This window comes from Dipteris shenzhenensis, chromosome 15 (genome assembly GCF_047967505.1).
Source record: "Dipteris shenzhenensis isolate YYH24624 ecotype China chromosome 15, Dip_SZ_1.0, whole genome shotgun sequence".
In the NCBI taxonomy this organism is placed as follows: domain Eukaryota; kingdom Viridiplantae; phylum Streptophyta; class Polypodiopsida; order Gleicheniales; family Dipteridaceae; genus Dipteris; species Dipteris shenzhenensis.
Window position 1 is genome coordinate 52056146 of NC_141610.1, and position 20268 is coordinate 52076413.

The 20268-nt window shown below is 44.4% G+C and overlaps 1 protein-coding gene across 4 annotated transcripts; it reads right to left on the bottom strand.

The window, feature by feature from the left end:
* Positions 1-485: 485 nt before the first annotated feature.
* Positions 486-17665, bottom strand: AAE14 (acyl-activating enzyme 14). 4 transcript variants are annotated; one of them, XM_087385797.1, is made up of 11 exons: positions 17467-17665; positions 17222-17430; positions 17052-17124; positions 16817-16961; positions 16613-16705; positions 15201-15298; positions 9478-9677; positions 3005-3135; positions 2405-2829; positions 799-1031; positions 486-700 (listed from the first exon to the last, which is right to left on the bottom strand). In XM_087385797.1, the coding sequence occupies exons 2-11, from the start codon at positions 17416-17418 to the stop codon at positions 544-546; spliced, it is 1752 nt and encodes a 583-aa protein (XP_087241923.1). In that variant the 5' UTR covers positions 17419-17430; positions 17467-17665; the 3' UTR covers positions 486-543. The 4 variants fall into 4 exon arrangements, with proteins under 4 accessions (XP_087241923.1, XP_087241924.1, XP_087241925.1 ...); XM_087385799.1 differs by lacking the exon at positions 486-700 and adding an exon at positions 2120-2165 and having other exon boundaries at positions 897-1031; XM_087385800.1 differs by lacking the exon at positions 486-700 and adding an exon at positions 2120-2165 and having other exon boundaries at positions 926-994.
* Positions 17666-20268: the final 2603 nt, after the last annotated feature.

The window sequence follows — 20268 nt, forward strand, 5'->3', positions numbered from 1 at the left end:
TACAAACTTTGGCTGCTGCCACAATCAAAATTTCTAGTGGAAGTCCTACAAGAGAAAAGCTCTACTAAATAAATACTAGATGCCTCTGTGCAACGAAGTAAACAAATTCTGTTGTACATGTCCTGTCTGGTCGACTCGTGGATTATGAAAGATTTTCTTCTTCGGTATGATTTTAGCCAAATATCTTCTGAGTGGGCTGTGGCCCGGCGATTCTTTGTGATGAGAAGCTTGGGGAGCTAAAAGAGGTCTGTTGTTGGCTATTTGAGCCTAAGAGTGACAAGCTTTTTGGTAAGATTGCACCCCTTATTTTTTATTTATGTTATGCTGTTTGTCAGAATAGATTTGGTAATGAATTTTAAAACAGTGATGAACGGATGATACAGATATTTTACCTGAGAAATATGAAACAAAATTGGTGAATAATACTGAATGCTGGAAAATGAGCAGTACTTCTGGCATCTTCTGCTCATAACTTGCTGTGAAACAAAATTGGTGAATAATACTGAATGCTGGAAAATGAGCAGTACTTCTGGCATCTTCTGCTCATAACTTGCTGTATCTGAACCCAGATGCCTGAACGACTGATTGATTTATACAATATGCAGTCAACTCTTCCCGCAGCAAATCTTTTCTCACCTTTCCAGTAGATGTTACAGGAAAGGGCTCTGTTTTTCGACGCCATATCTTTGGCACTTTATATCTGCATTATTTTAAAATTTTACACATCAATCCAAGCCATATTGGAAAACCGCTTTAATAAAATGCAGTACCGATCTCATTTTCCAAAAAAGCAGGCACCTGGACAAGCCTTGTTGCCTACAATATGAACTCAATAAGCTGGGAGACAACACCCTCTCTTCACTGAAAGCTTTCACATATTCAAAATGAATGCCTGTTCCCAGATCCTCTTCCCACTTCCATCCTTCTTTTAGCAAAAGTAAGGCTCCAACCTTCTCGTCCAATCGAGAATCATGAACCCCCACCACTGCTGCAGCTGAGATAGCAGGGTGCCTTAATAGAATGCTCTCAACCTATAAAAGAGCTTGTCAGTCTCTCTCTCTCTCTCTCTCTCTCTCTCTCTCTCTCCCCACCAACAAATCTGACACTGATTTATTGACACTTGTCAGAAATGAGAAATTTGCCTGCCTCTGCATTCAAGTTAAATCTGACCCCAAAACGAACCTCAGGCATTAGCAGTATTATTCCATCTCTATCCTGTGTGGGATGCACAAGGTACTCCTTAACACTTTATAATCAACTACACCCTTTAATCTCTGCAGACAAAGGGAGCAAACAAGAAGAAGAGGAGCATTGACAGCAAGAATCTAAACGGACAAGAAAAGGGCATCTATTTATGAACTTTTAAGGACGGACCGTGTAAGAGGCACAATGGCCCAAATCAGGTAGAGGAATGAGCGGAAGGCTCACATCTGTACTTTTGGCAGTGCTTCAGCATTAGAGGAAGTATAAGTTTATCATAGAACATGCAAAAGAATCAAGAAAAGAAGGAAAGATAGCAAGACAAAATTTGAAAGAATGACAAGAAGGAATGCGCATTTTTTTTTTTAAATTAGAGGTGATTGCTGAACAACCTCAGGACTTTTAAGGAAAAGGGACCCTACCAAGAAGGGAGATGGGGATGAGATGGTAAATCACTGGAATTCTTCATAAGGAGGTGGAGGAAAAGGAGTCGAGGCTGGGAAATCAAAGCGAGTGGGGTGGGAATTGCCCGAGAGGAAACACAAAGAAATGATGGAAAGCACCTTTTAAAACTGATTTTGTGTAGATCCCTGGTTTCAGAAATCTGGATGGGCTTTGCAAGGGCTCAGTTATAAGTGAAGCTTCAAGGGAATCAACACCCCCAAAAAACTCCTGAAATGTAGTGGACAGTAAGCTTACATGCTTAACTGTTTAGTACTGTGCTAGGAAACGAAAAAACTGACACAAGCAGGGTTTCCAAACTACTCCATGATACAAAATAGAGATTTCTGCTTACGGATGCAAACAGCAAATGCCAGAAGCCTCTTGACCAAATAGAAACTCACAGAATGCCTTGCACACCGTAGTGCTCATCAAACAGATCAAACAATGAAGGAAGGAAAAGAGCTGCAGAGAATACCTCACAACAATAAACATTCTCTCCGCCACTTTTTATGACATCCTTCCTACGACCAAGCTTAACTGTTTAGTACTGTGCTAGGAAACGAAAAAACTAACACAAGCAGGGTTTCCAAACTACTCCATGATACATCATAGACATTTCTGCTTACAAATGCAAACAGCAAATGCCAGAAGCCTCTTGACCAACTTTAATGCAAATAGAAACTCACAAAATGCCTTGCACACCGTAGTGCTTATCAAACAGATCAAACAATGAAGGAAGGAAAATAGCTGCAGAGAATACCTCACAACAATAAACATTCTCTCCGCCACTTTTGATGACATCCTTCCTACGACCAAGCAGCCATAGCCTGCCCAGATCATCCATCCAGCCCACATCCCCAGTATCAAACCATCCATCCTTAACAAATGCATTCTCAGCTGAACCCCAATAATTCTCCATCATTTGGGGACCTCTAACTAGAACATTTCCCTCCTCGTAAACATGGCGTCCTTCTGATTCCAAGCAAGATTTGTGTCCTACAGTCATCTCTACATGCGGAGCAGACTTGCCAATGCAAATTCCTCCAAGGTGGCAAGTGGTATCAACACCATTCGTTTCATTCAATGCAGTTTCCGAAATTCTTCTGCTATCATATCCTTGATTTGTTTCCCATTGGGGATCGTGACAGACCAAAAATGACAGTGAAGAGCATGCCTCAGTCATTCCTAACTCACAAACACACAAGAAAGTCAAACATCAATCATTTTGCCACTCGTACACATTTACCTGGCAGGCTTTGAAAAAGGCATACAAACTCATGGTTTGCTTGCTCAAGAAGGAAAATCAAGACAAAAAATGCTTCCTCAGTAAGTAATGCAGTTTGATTTTAATTTGACTCACCATAAGCAGAGAGAATTCGGGCTGCAGGAAAACATTCAACTGTCCTCTTGAGAACTTCCAAGGAGAGACTTCCAGCACCATTAAGTATTGTCCTTATAGAAGCTAAGGATGATTTTAATCGGTCTTCACCCCTGAAAAGGAGAAGTATCAATCCATGCTTAGAACATGCTAGACAAATATATAAATGTCTAACAGCTATGGCTAATGTCCCAATGATCAGATATCTCGTAAAGATTCTTTACAACTGACGCATAAAAGCAGATAATTAATGTGCATTCTTCCGCATAGCACTCACTCTATAGCAGGATGGATTTTCTTTAATATTTGTGGGCTGAGTCATTCTACAATTTGAAAACCACAAATGGTTTAAAAAATCAAACATCACTTTACAACAATACTTGAACTCACGTTAATTGTGATTTCCCTATGCTTCTCTCTAAATTTGTGTCACCATTTGGCTTTTCCCCGTTTGCTCTTATTGTGTATGCAAGCGCACAAATTGAAGTGGAGATAAAATGTAAGCCCTCCCTCCCTGCTCCGCTCCCGTCCTGCTTGCTCCGCTCCACTTCCTGCTCCGCCCGCGCTGCTGCTGCCTCGCCCTCCACCCGTGCGGCTGCTGCAGCTCAGCGAGCTGCTCCCCCCTCCTGTGCTGCTACTGCTCCCCCTCGTCTCCTTGCTGCTCCGCCTCCAGCCTCCCTGCTCCGACCTCCCTCCCTCCATCCCGTTTCAGCCTTCTGCACACTCCTTGCTGCACCGCCCTCCCGTCAAGCCTCCGCCTCCCTACTCCATCCTGCCTAGGCCTCCCGCCTCCGCCTAGGCCTCCCTGCTCCACCCCCCACCTAGGCCTCCCGCCTCCAATTGCCCTTCCGCCTAGGCCTCTCCCACCTCTGTCGCCCCTCCTCCAATCCTGCCCTTTAGCAGGCGACTATTATTCAACAGCAGCCCAGTCTCATTCAGGACCTCAGACAGGACATCGTGGAGCTCAAGAAGGAGTTTCTTCCTTGAGCGTGGCCTCGGAGGGTACACCTGCAGCAGCCGTGGAGGCTCAGAGAGCCATCATGCAGTCGGCCATAGCAGAGACATCCAAATGGGTAGATGTGGTGAAGCGGGAACCCACAAAGGGAACTGTTTTGGCTACCCTTTTGGAGCAGCCACCAAGGCTCTCAATATCAGAGCCAGAGGGATCCCACAGAAAGAGACTGCACCAATGAGTGACGCGACCACCTTGGTGGCAACCACACTAGGGGTTCCAGACCATGCTATTGTGGGAGCATGGCGAGTGGGGAGAGATCCCAATAGAGAGCAGCCTCTTGTTAAACGCTTCAAGACTCGTACACCACGCGTTCTAACCTTCCATAGCCTTTAGGTCTTGTGCCATGTAATAGGTGGTAGTAACGAAACTTTGCTTGCCAAAGTGAGGAGAAATTACTGAACATCCTTTTCGATAATAATTTTAAAGACTTTTGGCAATGGTTTCTTAAACGGCGGTCCTAGCCCCTATCCTGGCAGAGCTATTTAATGAAGTATTCTATCTCGGCTTCCCACACACTTAGACCCTCAACACTATCACACCTATCCACAAGGCAGGGGATCCCATGGATCCAAGTAACTACAGGACCATTATGATCGGGCATGTCATGTCCAAGATATATGCTTCAGTGCTAGATATGGAGGTCAGTACCTATGCAAAGATGCAGGGACTCAGAGCAGATGGATAGAAAGGCTTTCAACGTAACCGCGGGACCATTATGGGGATCCCATGGATCCAAGTAACTACAAGACCATTATGATCGGGCATGTCATGTCCAAGATATATGCTTCAGTGCTAGATATGGAGATTAGTAGCTATGCAAAGATGTAGGGAATCAGAGCAAATGGACAGGAAGGCTTTCGACGTAACCGCGGGACCACGGATCATATCCTCACACTCACGAGTGTCACAAAGGAGGCCAAGACATGGAGACAGAGGGTGTATTATTGCTTTGCGGATTTCCGCAAAGCCTTTGATACAGTACCTTGAGCATGCCTCATCAGGAGGTTACAGTAGCTAAGGTATGGGCCAGAGATAGTTTGGGCTGTTATGGCACTTTGAGAGGGTTTCTGGCAGGGTTCAGATAGGGGGTGGATGGAAAGATGAGATCCTGAGCACCATTGGGGTCAAACAAGGTTGTCCACTCTCACCGACCTTGTTTGGCCTCTACATAGACGAGCTTGAGTCTTTTATGAGGACACTCGGAGGTGCTGGTTGTTCTCTCGCTGGTTGCTTGCTCCATATCCTTTTGTGCGCTGATGATGTGGTGCTATTATCCTCGTCCACTGAGGGGCTCCAGAGACATCTAGATGCACTACTAGTATTTTGCGAGTCTCGTGACTTGAGGGTCAACCTGGGTAAAACCAAGGTTATGATCTTCAACACCTCCAAAGCAGCCGCACACTGAGAGCAGTTTACTTTTGACAGGGCATCAGTTGAGATCATTTCATCATACACATACTTGGGGGTTCTATTTTCAGGGCACGACAGGTTACTCATCCAAAGAGCAGACAGCAATCCATTACTGGCTTCCTACCTGCACTGCCTAGTCTGCAATCGAGTGCATCTTGATGTTTTATATGCCTATTGTATTGTATTGGATCAGACTGTGTCTCCACATGAAGATGATGATGCCAGGATGGCTGCTTAGGTTTATAGTGGACATGTACTATGATCTCTCTCTCTCTCTCTCTCTCTCTCTCTCTCTATATATATATATATCATTTGTTGAGGCATTCTGTCAGGTCCAAAAAAGAAAGATAAAAGGCCAAAGCAGCCTATGAGATTGATGAGTAGATGCATCATCCCCCATGATCAAGAGAATTAGGGATCCCTTAAAAGTTAAAAAGTGGAAACCAATAGTGTATATTCACTCTAGAGCGATCCACCGTGTTTTGTCAAAAGTGAGATGAGTGTTGCAAGTGCATGGGGCATTCCAGTCTATATGAAGCATCTTGTTAGAGTCAGGTCATATGGTTGCTCGATAGGAGGCTTCAGACTTTTCTCCTTTAGGTTGGGGTGGCCTGTGAACCAGATTGGCTTGGATGGAAAGGAGTGGTTTTTGGAGAAACATATTCTGTTGCGACATGTGGAGGTTCATGATCAACAGAACCCTTGCACTGGCTGTTTGGGCCGCTCAGCCACTTCTTCCACCGTGCCCCTCTTCCATTGCTTTTCCTTCCCTCCTACTGGTTCATTTTGTGAACTCTAGAACTATCTGTCCCCAAACTGGTGCAGACAAACTCCAGCGAGATCCAGCTCCAACGCGATCTGCAAAACAGGCAATGACGACCTGCAAATGCACAAAGGCGCCTGGGAAACGAACTAGAACAGGGTGGATAGGGAGCAAAAGGGGCGAGGGACAAGGTGGAAAGGGAGCGGGAGAAGAGAAGAGGGGCAGAAGGAAGCTATGGCGAGGGAGAGGGAGGGCAGAAGCATAGTGAGCAGGAGGAGTGATAGAGGGCTTGTACAAAGATGTCCAAAAACATAGCATTTGCCCTTAAGCAAAGCAGATAAAGCAGTCCTCAATGTTGTATTGGTAAAAAGTGCATTAAATGAGATCTTCATATTTGGAGTCACCAACAAGGAAACAGTTTGCCAAGCCCTCATTCTAGCATTATCTGTATCAAGTGTATTCATAGTAATCTGTAGCAATCTGCAAGACGGTCTTTGGATCTGATTGCAAAATATCCTCAAAGTCAATCAACTTGAAAACACTTTTTTGGCCATGCAAAGACCAAAAGCGAAGAAAAGGTTTTTATAGACTCTACCCCTCCGAAAAGACTCACTTGCATGGTCCTTCGTTCCAGAAGTGCTGCTAATAAGCCCATATGCAAGGCGATCGTGAACCCAAGCATGTAATGGTCTCCCAAATAAGATGGGTGATCAGCATGAAAGATATCATCAAGCCAACAAATGCTGAAACTGAAAAATCAATGCATCCCAAGCAGCTCTCTTAAGAGAATGAATGCCACCTTCCCTTTCCTCTCTTTCAGCTGTGGGAAACTCCACCACATGGAACCAAAACAGGTGGCCAAAGAGAGTAACTCCTTCCATAATAGGATCATTTTCCCCCTATTGTTGGGGGTGTAAATATTAATGAATCCAAACTTGGCACATCAATTAAAAGTGTAATCGGTGGTGCTCTGGAATAGGAGGTCTAGGGAATCTGATGAAGATGGAGGTGGTTCTCTTGTCTTTCTCGACTGGATTAAAATGGAATAAGCAAAATCCTTCTATAACTAAGGGATATGGGGCTAGTCACCAAAACAGAAGAGGCAGTCTTAGGGGAATCAGACATCACCTCGAATAAATCCCTCCCTGAAAAACAAACATTCTAAATATGTGCAGAAAGATTTAGGGGAAGGGCTGCTGACATCCAATCTCTATCTTGTGGAGGAAATAGTTTTTATGCATAAGCAGGTCTGAATATGCAATAAATGCAGAAATTTCTTATAAAAATTGTAAATTTTGCTTGCCTCAGGCTGCATGCTGGACAGAAAATAGTACAAACAGCTGAGAGTTTCTGTATGTTGTCCACTACTTCCTTGGCATAGAGGTCAAGCATAGACATGATAATATTCTCATATCACAAGAGAAGTATGACTGTGTGATACTATATATATATATATATATATATATGTAGAGAGAGAGAGAGAGAGAGAGAGAGAGAGAGAGAGAGAGATGAAGGTATTGGCAAATGGTTGGAAGCTTACTCTACCTAACCAGACTATTCTTTTGCCATTGGACTATTCTGATAATAATCTTGAAACCAAGGGAAAATCACTGGAAAGCAAGGTTACGAGGACTCAGCTACTTGAAAGGTGCACACACATACCGAATCATGTATAGCATAGGTGTGGAGCTGTTTGGATTATGTGATCTAGATTGGGCATGCCATTGGGCCACTAGACGCTCAACAACAAGGTGTTGTTTCATGGCTTAGTAAGAAACACCCAACAGCCTCCCCATCTTTGACAGAGGGGGAGAACATTGGGTTCAAGCGGAGTAACTTCCAGTTGTAAAAGCCAACAAACAGCTCATTATCTTCTACTGGGAGAAAGTATGAAGTAGCAAGCATAAGTATATGTTAAGCCGTATGGATGAGGCTTCTACGTAGGGAAATTGGGATGCAAAAACTGAAAATGTCATGTGATAATAGAAGCTGCGTGTGCCTTGCTAAAAGTCTAGTGTTTTATGTCCACATGAAACACATTGAAGTGCAATATCACTTCAAGATGAAACACATTGAAGTGCAGTATCACTTCATAAGGGAAAAGAAACAACAGAAGTGGATCTCATTTTTGCACCACTAGTCAAGAGCTAGTTAATATCTTCGCAAAGCCAATGGGAGGCAAGCAGTTTGAGTGGTGCAAGACTACACTTGGGCTATAGGATATGAAACTAAGCATTAAGGGAGAGTCTTAAAAATTAACACTTATGTTGAAGTACTTGAGAGACAGTTTTTGGAACAGCCAATGGTCAGCTAGGGTAGTTGCAGATACAATGAAAGGGTCAGTATGTTTTTTTAACCTACCATGTGGCAAATAGCATGTCATGAGGGATACTATAAACCTTAAAAAAGTACATACAGATAGACTCGTCTTGTCTTGTGTGTCTCTTTCACACACTCTTGAGTCGGGGAAGCAGCATGCGATAGATTTGATATGTCTCTCTCTGAGGCTGATCTGCAATGTGTAGCTAGTGAACTGTAGCCTTTTGACCTCTTGGGTGAATGAGTTGGATCCTAGGTCTACCTGTCCATGTGGACGATCTTGCCTTGTGCCATTTTCTCTATCATCATCCCTTGTCGATGATCTTTTCCTGAGAGAACAAGCACCTCAACTTGCGGTGGTGAGTACAATCGCCCATCTGAGCATGAAACCCTAAATGAAGATAGCTCTGTTAGATCATGATGCGTGATGCCTAGGAAAACTAACTACAAAGTCTCGCCATGCCACCTAACTAACCACTACATACAAGCATCGCTATAAATAAAGTGAGAAGGTGATGCTAAAAGGTACCCTTACATATCTCCCTAAAGGTTTTTGTATACCTTCTAATTATGCTAGATAAGCCAAAAGAGGCATAAAATATAGGTCAACAGCTCTCTTATTTACCTTTATAAGACCTGCTATCTTACAATATATCATTACCTTTCGGGAAAGAGTACACTATAGGAATTGTAAAAAGAACATATGATAGAGACATTACAAAAAACATAGTTATGTACGCAGCTTCTTCGTTCACTTTGATATAATACTATGGATAGGATTTGCACATTTAGATTGTGTCCTCGTGTAGGCCATGTTTTACAGAAAGCAGGGTTTACACATATGGAAGCCACAAGCAGAACTCCTTCCTATCTGAGGGTGTCAAAGTGATGAAATAACAACGCTCTCAAAAGAAGAATTTTTTTTTTAAGGGAACGTTAACTCATCACCTCAATGAGATGAAGGACGTAAGGTCTTTTAGCATGGCTGGTACAGTAATCATGGCTGTAACTTTATATTGTCTTATTGCTTCAACCACCTCTAGAGTTTGGAATTTCGGCTGGAAAACATGGCACCCTCCTGCCATTATCATGGCATGAGCCGATGAAATTCCACCAATATGACACAAAGGTGAAGTGTGAAGATAAACCTGCATATATTAAAGAGCAGCCATTACTCTCTCTCTCTCTCTCTCTCTCTCTCTCTCTCTCTCTCAGCCCACCCGCCTCCCTTCAGCCCCCTCAGCACCTGTGATAGTCTCGCGCCAAGAAGCTGCTCCAAAATCACGTCAAAACCTGTTTCAAGAATCCCACCAACAAGCTGCTTCCTGGTCGTCCTGATCATCCTGGTCGCACCATTCAGCTCCTTTCTACCCTCAGCCCCACCTGCTAGCAGCCCAAGTGCCAAGGTCATGTACAGCCCTGCTCCAGAATCTGTGCCAACACCTGCTCAGGATCTGTGCCAACATCTGCTCAGAAATCGCGCCATTTTCTGCTCCAAATCACCTTCAGTACCTTCTCCAACAGCAGCTCCAAAATCGCCTTCAGTACATGCTCCAAATCACCTTCAGCACCTGTTCCACCAGCCTCTTCAAAATCGTGCCAGTTCCTACTTCATACTGACTGCATAAGCTACTCCAACACACCGATTTCCTGCTCCAATAGGCTGCTCAAACAGCTGCACCACTATCCACGCTGGAGGGGTAATACTTGCTGCTGCTGTGGCCAGATGCTAGGATAGTACACTTGCTGTACTCTCTTTTTTCCAGAGAAAAGATCCTTCTATTAGAAATTGAGAATCAACACATAGAAATCAGCAATCCACAAGGCACAGGTCATGGGGGAAAGAGAAAAAAGACACGGGCTATAGGGAAAGACCTGCCTTTTTCCGGAGAACCCAGCACACTGCCTAGGGGATCTCTGGAACAAGGACTAACTGCCAGGGAGGAGATGTATACAGCCAGCAAATACCTCTCGCGGTAATGATATAAAAGATACTTGCAAGCCAAGCCTTGCAAAAACCCTCCCGTCTTCGGGCAGTTGCTCTAGAACCTAGAGTCCCACGCTCCCATATGGCGTGCAGGTTGTAGATGATATCCTGCCAAATAGTGACCAGGAGGGTGGCTGCCAGGGGGGCCTGATGGCCTTCCATCACAAAACTGCAGCGAGCAACCCAGATGTTACAAGTAGTGATGCTGGACACCCGTCTCCCAAACCCTGTCCTCTAGAGAAGGCAGGTGGCGTAGGCGAGTGGGAGGAGTCACATCATACGACTCTATCCTAACAACGCGATGGCCCTAGATCATGTAGGCTAGGAGGCTTGCTTGATGGAGAAGGCGTGTCCTCCCTCTGTCGGCCACACTACCATCACCCAAGTGAAATCTTGCTGCATCCTCTACATGCTGGACAGAATCCCGAAGGCTCCCAACCATACCCTCTGCGCTATCATGCAGCCCCAAAGACAATGCGGGATCGTCTCCAACACTATCTGCACAACGAATGCATCTACCATCCATACGCATCTGCTCCAACCACGAGCCAATGGGCAGGCCTCTGTATGCCACCATCCGGTCCACAGACGCAACCAAAAGAAGTAAATCGCCTCCAATGGAACCTGTTGCACTCCTACCTACCATTCAGCATCTCAACTAGCATTCCAAACATAGGACGAGTCTTGTCCCCATCCATGTCCAAATACACTCTGATAATGCCCTTTATATGAGCCACCTATCTCATGAGCTACCGACCTCCATTGGAGATGATGTAGACCTCGCCCATGCCTAAGCCACCCAAAATCGCACCAAAACCTGCTTCAAGAATCGCGCCAACAATCTGCTTCCTGGTTGTCCTGCTCACACCATTCAGCTCCTTTCTACCCTCAGCCCGGCTTGCTAGCAGCCCAAGCTCCAAGGTCACATACAGCTCAAGAAAATCACGCCATCTTCTATAGAATCTGTGCCAACACCTGTTCAGGATCTGTGCCAACATCTGCTCAGAAATCACACCATTTTCTGCTCCAAATCGCCTTTAGTACCTTCTCCAACAGCAGCTCCAAAATCACCTTCAGTACATGCTTCAAATCACCTTCCAATAGCCTCTTCAAAATCGTGCTGGTTCTTGCTCCATAACCAACAGCATTCTCTACTCTAAATAAGCTGCTCCAACACACTGCTTTCCTGCTCCAACAAGCTGTTCAAACAGCTGCGCCATTATCCACGTTGGAGGGGTGATACTTGCTACTGTAGAATCAACCATCCAAAGCAACAATCCACAAGGCACTGATCATGGGGAAAAGAGAGAAAACACACTCGCTATTAGGAAAAACCTGCCTATTTCCGGAGAACCAAGCACACTGCCTTGGGAATATCTGGAATAGGAGCTAACTGCCAGGGAGGAGGTATATACAACCAGCAAATACCTCTCGTGGTAATGATATAAAAGATATCTGCAAGCCAAGCCTTGCAAAACCCTCCCGCCTTTGGGCAGTCGCTCTAGAACCTAGAGTCCTGCACTCCCATATGGCGTGCACGTTATAGATGATATCCTGCCACATGGCGACTAGGGTGGCTACAAGGGGAGCCTAATGCCCTCCCATCACAAAACTGTAGCAAGCGGCCCAGATGTTCCAAGCAGTGATTCTGGACACCCTTATCCCAAACTCTGTCCTGTAGAGAAGGCAGATGGCATAGGCAAGTGGGAGGAGTCGCATTGTGTGCCTCTATCCTAAGAACATGCTGGCCCTAAATCCTATATGCTAGGGAGGCTTGGTCAATGGAGAAGCCGTCTTCTCCCTCTATTAGCCATGCAACCATCCAAGTGGAATCTCCCCTGGCCCCTACATCCTCTACGTGCTGGACAGAATCCGGAGGGCTCCCAACCATATCCCCTACACTATCAGGCAGCCCCAAGGACATTACGCAACGAAGGGTGTCTATCATCATCCATCTACATTTGCGCCAATGCGCACGCCTCCGTGTGCCACCATTTACAAGGCTGATCCACGGATGCGAGCAAAGGTGGTAAATCACCTCCAATGGACCTCTTGCTTGACTAACATGCTAGACATAGGACGCGATCCTCCTATCCCCATCTATGTGTCCCGATACAATTTGATCATGCCCTTGATGCGATCTATGTGAGCTACCTGTCTCATGAGCTGCTAACCTCTTTTGGAGATGATGTAGACCTCGCCCATGCCTAAGCCACCCTTGTATCAATAGTTTAGGATGCTGCCACCAAATCATTCCCTACGACTCGTTCACGGCACGTTCCCCAACTAGGAAGATGCCCCCATAACCCATGGTTTGATACTCAGTGCCGAGAGATTAGATCTCACCTTATACATGAGCAGGCTCTGGGGCACTTAACGACGTCCAAGGCACAGCGGATATTACACCATCTTACATGCCATAAGAGGTGGGCTTTCGTCTCCCATAGGATGGATGATGTGATTTGCTCTTTCCGAGGAGGGGACTCCACTATTGCATGGGGCTTCTCTCTCATGGGAAGCCACCTATCCACATTACGGACCCAGCTACCTAGCACACATACACGACATCGCTCTATGACGTCTTGATCCATGCACTACCTGAGATGTCCTCCCTATCCAAGCCCACCACATCCATCTCTTCATATGCGAGCTGCATTGCGTCAGCTCCACAATCGGAGAGCCTAGGACAATGAAGGGCTACAAATTGAGCACTTTGCACATGGATAGAACGTCTTGGCCCTGATCTCAGTGCAAATATTCAATTATGTTGTATACCGGGCTTCCCCCGCTTGGAATACCACCACCATCATGCCGATACACAAAGTAGGGACCCCATGGGCACTGGGAACTACCGCACTCACATGATTGATCACATAATGGCCAAGATTTATGGGTTACTACTAGAAGATCCTATATAGAGGCACAGGGACAACGGCCTTTGGGATAGCCTAGGTTCCGGAGACAGCACTCTACCACATCTTCACTCTATAGGCCATCATCAAGGAGGTGAGATCGAGATCCTAGAAAGTCTACACTTGCTTTGTAAACTTTCAGAAGGCCTTTGATATAGTACCGCGATCCCATATGATTAAGATACTTCAGGAGATGCAGAGCCCAAGAGTCATGATTTGGGGGGTGTTAACGCTATAAGAGTCAGCCAAAGGGAGAGTACGTGCCCCAAGAGATCTATCAAACTGGATTGAGAGCACGATCAGAGCGAAGCAAGAGTGCCCCATCTTACCAACACTCTTTGGGCTCTATCTTGATGAGATAACGACCTTCAGTGACCGCCAAGGGGGTGAGGGATCTCTGCTTGCTGATTTGACGATACAGAAATTGTTGTATGCAAATGATATAATCCTCATATTCTCTTCAGCACAAGACCTACAGAGACACCTAGAGGCCCTGGATATGTTTTGTAGGGAGAGAGACTTGACAATCAACCTTGGCAAGACCTTGGTTATGGTTTTCAATACCTCACGAACAGTACTTTGTCGACCAATTTCACTTGCCAAGGGGAGCTGGTGGAGGTCGTGTAATCATGAGTTACTTTTTTTTATTGTACCTTATCTCAAAAGCCCGCAAGGCTTCCCATAGACGTTCATACATCTCTCTCTCTCTCTCTCTCTCTCTCTCTCTCTCACTCACTCACACACACACACACACACACACATCTTCATGGGCATTGTCTACCTTATTTTCCTAAATGCTTGCCTTAGACTGTACCAGGGAGATCCCAAAATGTCATAAGACATTAGGAAGAATGGTGGCAGAAGCACCAGAGATGTTTCAGTTGAACAAAGACTTGTCAAAATTGACAAAGAATGCCCCCACCAGACTAAATCTTGGCCAAGAGATGCCTCTCACTGAAAAACTGTGCTCTGCAAAGGACTCCATTGATAGAGAATATGAACAAGTACAGAATCTTGAGATAAATAGTCAAATATCTCCAGAAGCAAATTCAGACAATGCAGGAAGAACATGAGGGACCGAACATAGATGAAGTTCTAAGGAGGTACTTTCGAGGTTAAAGGAGGTAAACCCAAGAGTGGTTGAGGGCATGATTGACAGCAGTCCCTGTGAAAAAGGAAGAATTGAAGGAGCTTCTTTTGCATCAGGAATATGAATTGGAAACCCTCGAGATGGAGAATGAACAATTGGATGAGAAACCAAAAGGAGCAAATATATACCTCCTTTGGCTGCCTCACAGGCCAGTTGACTGGTTTATGAGCCAACCAACTTCCCACAGACTGGCCCGACCTAGTTTGTGGCTCTCCTGCCCTACAGACCCAGATCTAGGACCTATATAAGATCCCCCGCAGTGAGGGGAGATAAGAGGAAGGGCTGAGAGGAGATAGGACTGAATAAGAGAGCCAGAGAGGGCTAAAAGGAGGGCATGCGATGAGTAGCAGTGCCGAAACAGCACTATTACCAGCAAAAAAGCATGCCTGCATGGCAGCACCAGGCAGTACAAGCTGGAATGCCTCGTTCCCTACAATGTTCCCTGGCGTTCCAGACCCCATCCACATTTCGTATGATCCGGGTCTCCTAGGAAACCTGGAACAGCATTCCCCTGCTCTCGGAAGGGGCAACTGCATTCCTTGGTAACTATGATGTGTAGGCCTATTGCAAACAAGGGCCACTAGCTATGTAAACAAGAACTAGTGATTAGAAGTACGCTTACATCATTGCAAGAATAGTCGACTACTGCAATCTTTGCAAGGGACTGTATGATTAGTGCGTTGTGGGATATGGCTGCACCTTTTGGCTTTCCCGTGGTCCCTGCAAAACCATTCATCAATACGTCACCAAAGAGTATTGCTGAATGATTTCAATATTGTCGGTAAGAACACAATTGAAAGGAATTACAATACAAGTTTGAGTTTCCGATTTCCAATGATTCGAAATCAAATGTCTGAAAAATATATGCACCATAAAGTTGACAGCAGATAACAATACAACCATTGATACCTACTCCGATATGAATCACTGCCCGGAGAAAAAAAAATTAACAATCCAGTAAATCAACCACAGAGGTCTACAACTATATCAATGCCACAAATTAAATGTGCATTAAGACTTAACCACACTACGTCAAACTACCTAAAGGCATCAGATCTTCAGAAACAAAATTGGCAATATGATCTCCACAAACACATGGTTTCCTAGTAAAAAATGGAAACGATCAAGTAAGCTTAAAGGCTAGCTGACACTAAATTAAATTTTGCATACGTTTCGTGTTCACTCAAACAGAAACAAAACATCACGTCTTTTCAGAAAGAGCTATGTGCATTCCCCAAATTAGTTTCATTTCACAAAAGATGAAATACTCTTTTGAGTGTTTAAATAGATCATCCAAGTTGAGGTGGGATTTTAACCAAGGTAAAAGTACTTTTTTTTAAATGAAAATGATATTTTGTATTCATAAAGATTTACATCTACATAAATCATCCCAAACATATGACATCTAAATGCTAGAAAAGCCAAAACTCTGACCACAAAACATAATATATATATATAGTAAAGCATACATGCAAATTTACCAAAAACGTTTCTAGAAAAGCGTTTCAGGAGCTTCAAAGAGAAACGTGCTATATATATCTATAAACTTGTATACATATATGTCAGTGTATATGTACTTTTTGGTCTGTAAATATGATGCCAGGTGTGATGCCAACCATAAGGTTGCTTCACTCAGTGTGAGTGATGCCTCAGATGTAGTTTGGTGCTTTGATACTAGGCACATTACTTCTAGGAAGAACAGCATGCTCCTGTTAGCAAAAGAGTGTCTTGCGGTGACTATTCTTCAAATTCTAGAAAAGAGTTGGGACGATTTTACCGTCATCGTTTATAGGACTTATTTGTGCCGTCAAGATGTCCTATATGTGCCAGTGATGAAAAAGGATATACTTGCGGTGTCCACTTTTGGGAAGAGAGGCTTTATTGTCATTTTTGAAGACCAGTAAATTAGCGCATGTGACTTCTTCAAGAAAGAAACAGTGTGAACAGTGTAACTTGAAGCGACCAAGAGCCATTCTAAGTTGTATGTGCTAATATTAGAGATAAGCACATGAGCGCTAGTTACAGATGCGAAACCTGACGTAAAACAAATAAGCGCAATCCCATTTGGAGCCCAGAAGAGTCGAAACTTGTGGTCTCCAAGCTGTATGATAGACTCTGTATCCAGCGCTGTTTGAACGGAAATAACATGAGATAATTCAGTGAAAATCAGCCCAACATTTTTTAGTTCTTATTCAACAATATACACAATAGAGGGATCGGTGGCCAATGATCGGATACCTTCCACGATGGAGCAACCAAGAGTCACTACAGACATATTGGGAAGCGTCAGCTTTATTTCGGAGGCCCAATTGGCACAATGTTGATCGACTACCAGGAAAGCTGGGTCAATTTGGTGCATTGCTTCGCAAGCTTCATGGACACTCTGATGTACAACAGGCAAAATTATTCCATCAACAATACAAGAGCTACAACATTATACAAATGCGACGCCTAGAGGGATAAGAAAACGGACCCATCTGTAGTTCAACGGGGCAACAATGCCGCCTGCACAAGGAACAGCCAAGAGCCATTCCAAATAACAATCACTGCATAAGACGTGTATACGGTTTCAGAACCAGCTGGGACTCCAAAAGAAACAATTTGCAGAGCATGCGATGGATTGGAGAATGGTTCCAGCCGCACCTATTCAGTGCAGCTATAGCAACTCTGTCTCCACACTTCAAACCGATCTTGCGCAGGCCGGAAGCAAGTGCACTAATGCGTTGAACCAAGCGCGCTCCAGTCTTTACTCTACCATCGCAAATTGTCGCAGGAGAATTCGACCGCGCAACAGACAGCGAGCGGAGGGCTTGTCCAAGGTGAGCGGAAGGGGAAGCCATTCCTGGAGGGGACTGTAACTGGCCTGATTCCTGATTGAACCTGGGGGCTTTTATGTACAGAGCGCAAAGGCAGAACGATTACTTGGCTGATGGGCTCTCGAATACTGCATGAATCCAACGTTCCTAATTTATGGACAATCCATCTGAGACAGTAACAACATTAGCAGCGTCCAGCTAAAAGCTCGAGCGGAATGCATGGGGAGCTGCCGGTGCTTCAGGCGATGACTAAGACAACAGAAATCCAGCGTTAAAGCTCTGTCTGTCGCTCTCGCTTTGGCTTAAACTAATTCAGTGATTGACTTTCATACAAATTCGAGGCATGATCCGCTCATCCAATGTTTTGATTGGCCACCTTTCCAGTTCTAGCTCTCATTGGCTGATTGCCTTGCCTTTTGAACCGCCCTTTTTCATCCTCCCATTGTCTAACACTCTTTTGGGGTCAAAATATCGCCATGGTTCGGTTGGATTGGCAAAAAGTAGCACCTCCATACTCACTCCTGCCCCGCCGGGGAGGAGAGAAGGAAATAGAAGGGTGGTCGGGTAGGGGTGTGACTCACACGAGCAAGTATACGTTCGTATAAAAGAAGTCCCACATTAATTGCAACATCTTGTGATTGGCCTAGTGGAAGGAAGATACTCTTTGGGATAGTCGACGCAAGTCTAAATTCCAATCAGCGCATTTCTCACCAAGACTCTTTCCCTCTACCCATTCCATGGGCGGCCTTTCCATGCCGGACATCATTTCTTTTAAAGGACGTCCATGTCCAACTTTGTGATTGGACCAACAAGGACCACGCTCCTGTTTTTCTTTTTTGCACGATGGGCCGGCGGGTGGTGTGAACCGACCCTCAGGATAAGAATGCTTCGAAAGCACCTCCATCAAACAAACTCAATTCTTATCTATCGTGCCTCATTGCATTCGATTTCCAACCAAGGACATAATAGGGCCCCCGAGTCCATAAAGAGCGGGCATTAATTAAAAAGTTCACTTTTTTTGGGGGGGGGGGGGGAAGGGTGTGCAAATAAATTAAGCTAAGTCTTTGGTTGATTGATGTTTCAGAACTTCCAAGCACCTATATAGAGGGGGGGAGGGAAGATTGGGAGAGAGGGGGTTGAGCTGAGGGAGAGGGAGCTGAGGAGAGGGAGCACAGGAAGAGGAGAGGAGGGAGGGGGGGCTGAGGAGATGGGAGAGAGCGGGAGGAGAAAGGTAGGGGCAAGGAAGAGGAGAGAGGAGAGGGGGGTTGAGGAGAGGAGAGGGAGCGGGAGGAGAGAGGCAGGGGCGAGAAAGAGAGGAGACAGATGAGGAAGAGGACATGGAGAGGCGAGGGGCTGAGCAGAGGAGCGGCAACGAGAGGTAGAGGAGAGCAGAGGTGAAGGGGCTTATTAGGACATTAGGTTAATTGTGAATAGATTAGATCAATTATAAATATATTAGGTTAATTAGTTAATAATGGGAACAAGAGAGGTAGCTAGTTAATAGGAAAAGTAGGAAGAGCGATTAAAAATAGTAAAATGGAGAGCAATTTCGCCTCATTAGGATATTAGGTTAATTGTGAATAGATTAGATCAATTGTAAATACATTAGGTTAATTAGTTAATAATGGTAACGAGAGAGGTAGCTACTTAATAGGAAAAGTAGGAAGAGAGATTATGAATAGTAAAATGGAGAGCAATTTCGCCTTTTTGTCCCATTTGCCATGCAAAGCTAGCGAATCGCTATCATTTGTTTTGGAATGATATCAAATAAAATGATATGTCATTGAGTCTTGTTGGAAAGATATTAGACGATGCCTTCATCAATCTGATCCACGTAATTACCTTCAAATGGAAACAAGCATTATTGGGAGATAAAAGGTAAAATTAATGACATGGAATTCTCGCTTTGGAGCCTGTTTTATGATGTTGCAATCCAATGTATTTAGACGCAATCAAATAAGCTAGTGTTTTAGTGTGGTTACAACTTTTAGTGCAGTTTAATTTTGGAGGTTTTAGACATTTTTTTAGTGGTTCAACATGTACAGAGATGCACTCCATGACGCTGCTCTGATTCTCCTTGTTTATTTTAATATAAAATTTTCATTTCTTTGAAAAGAAATAACTTTTTGGTTCAAAGTCCCCACCTCCCCACCATGAGGCGCCCATAAAGCCAAGAGCAATTTAGAGTTCCCACTCTCCACCTAGCAGGCAAAATTGTTGGGTTTTTCATATGTTGGGGTAGTTATGCCCGAGATTGAATGGGCCAAAATATTGCATATCATCACCTCATTGGAGATGGGGAAAATGGAATCACTACTCTACACAAAACTTGAAGATAAACATTGGCATTCTCTAGCCTCATTTTGTGTACGTCACCATTGATGCATGCCATCTACATCACCACTGGTGCACTTCCTACTTTCACCACTTCCCGTGTAGCCTACATAATAGAATGCTCTCTCTCACCTGCTGCAAAGTTCTCCCTTGAACAATATGTTTCCAATATTTTTCTTGCAATGTAGTCCATTTTGTGACTTACATTTGCATACATAGCAAACACCAAGCAATTATTGACGTGAATTAACCTACATGCATTCTTCTGCCATCTACAACATACACAGGGAAATTTATATTTAGGAAGAAAAGGGCAAGGGAACTTTGCAACAAGAAAGCAACTATATACAAGCATGGACACACACGTGTGTGTGTGTTTAGATTTAAAATCCCCATCGATAATTAAGCCATACAATTAATTCTATCAATTAGATAAAAAGTTAAAAAAGGAAAACATATAAGGAAAAAATGTTCGAAACATCTAAGTTGAAAAATGCAACTAGAGTTTGCAAAAATTTCGATCAAAATTAAGAATTTTTA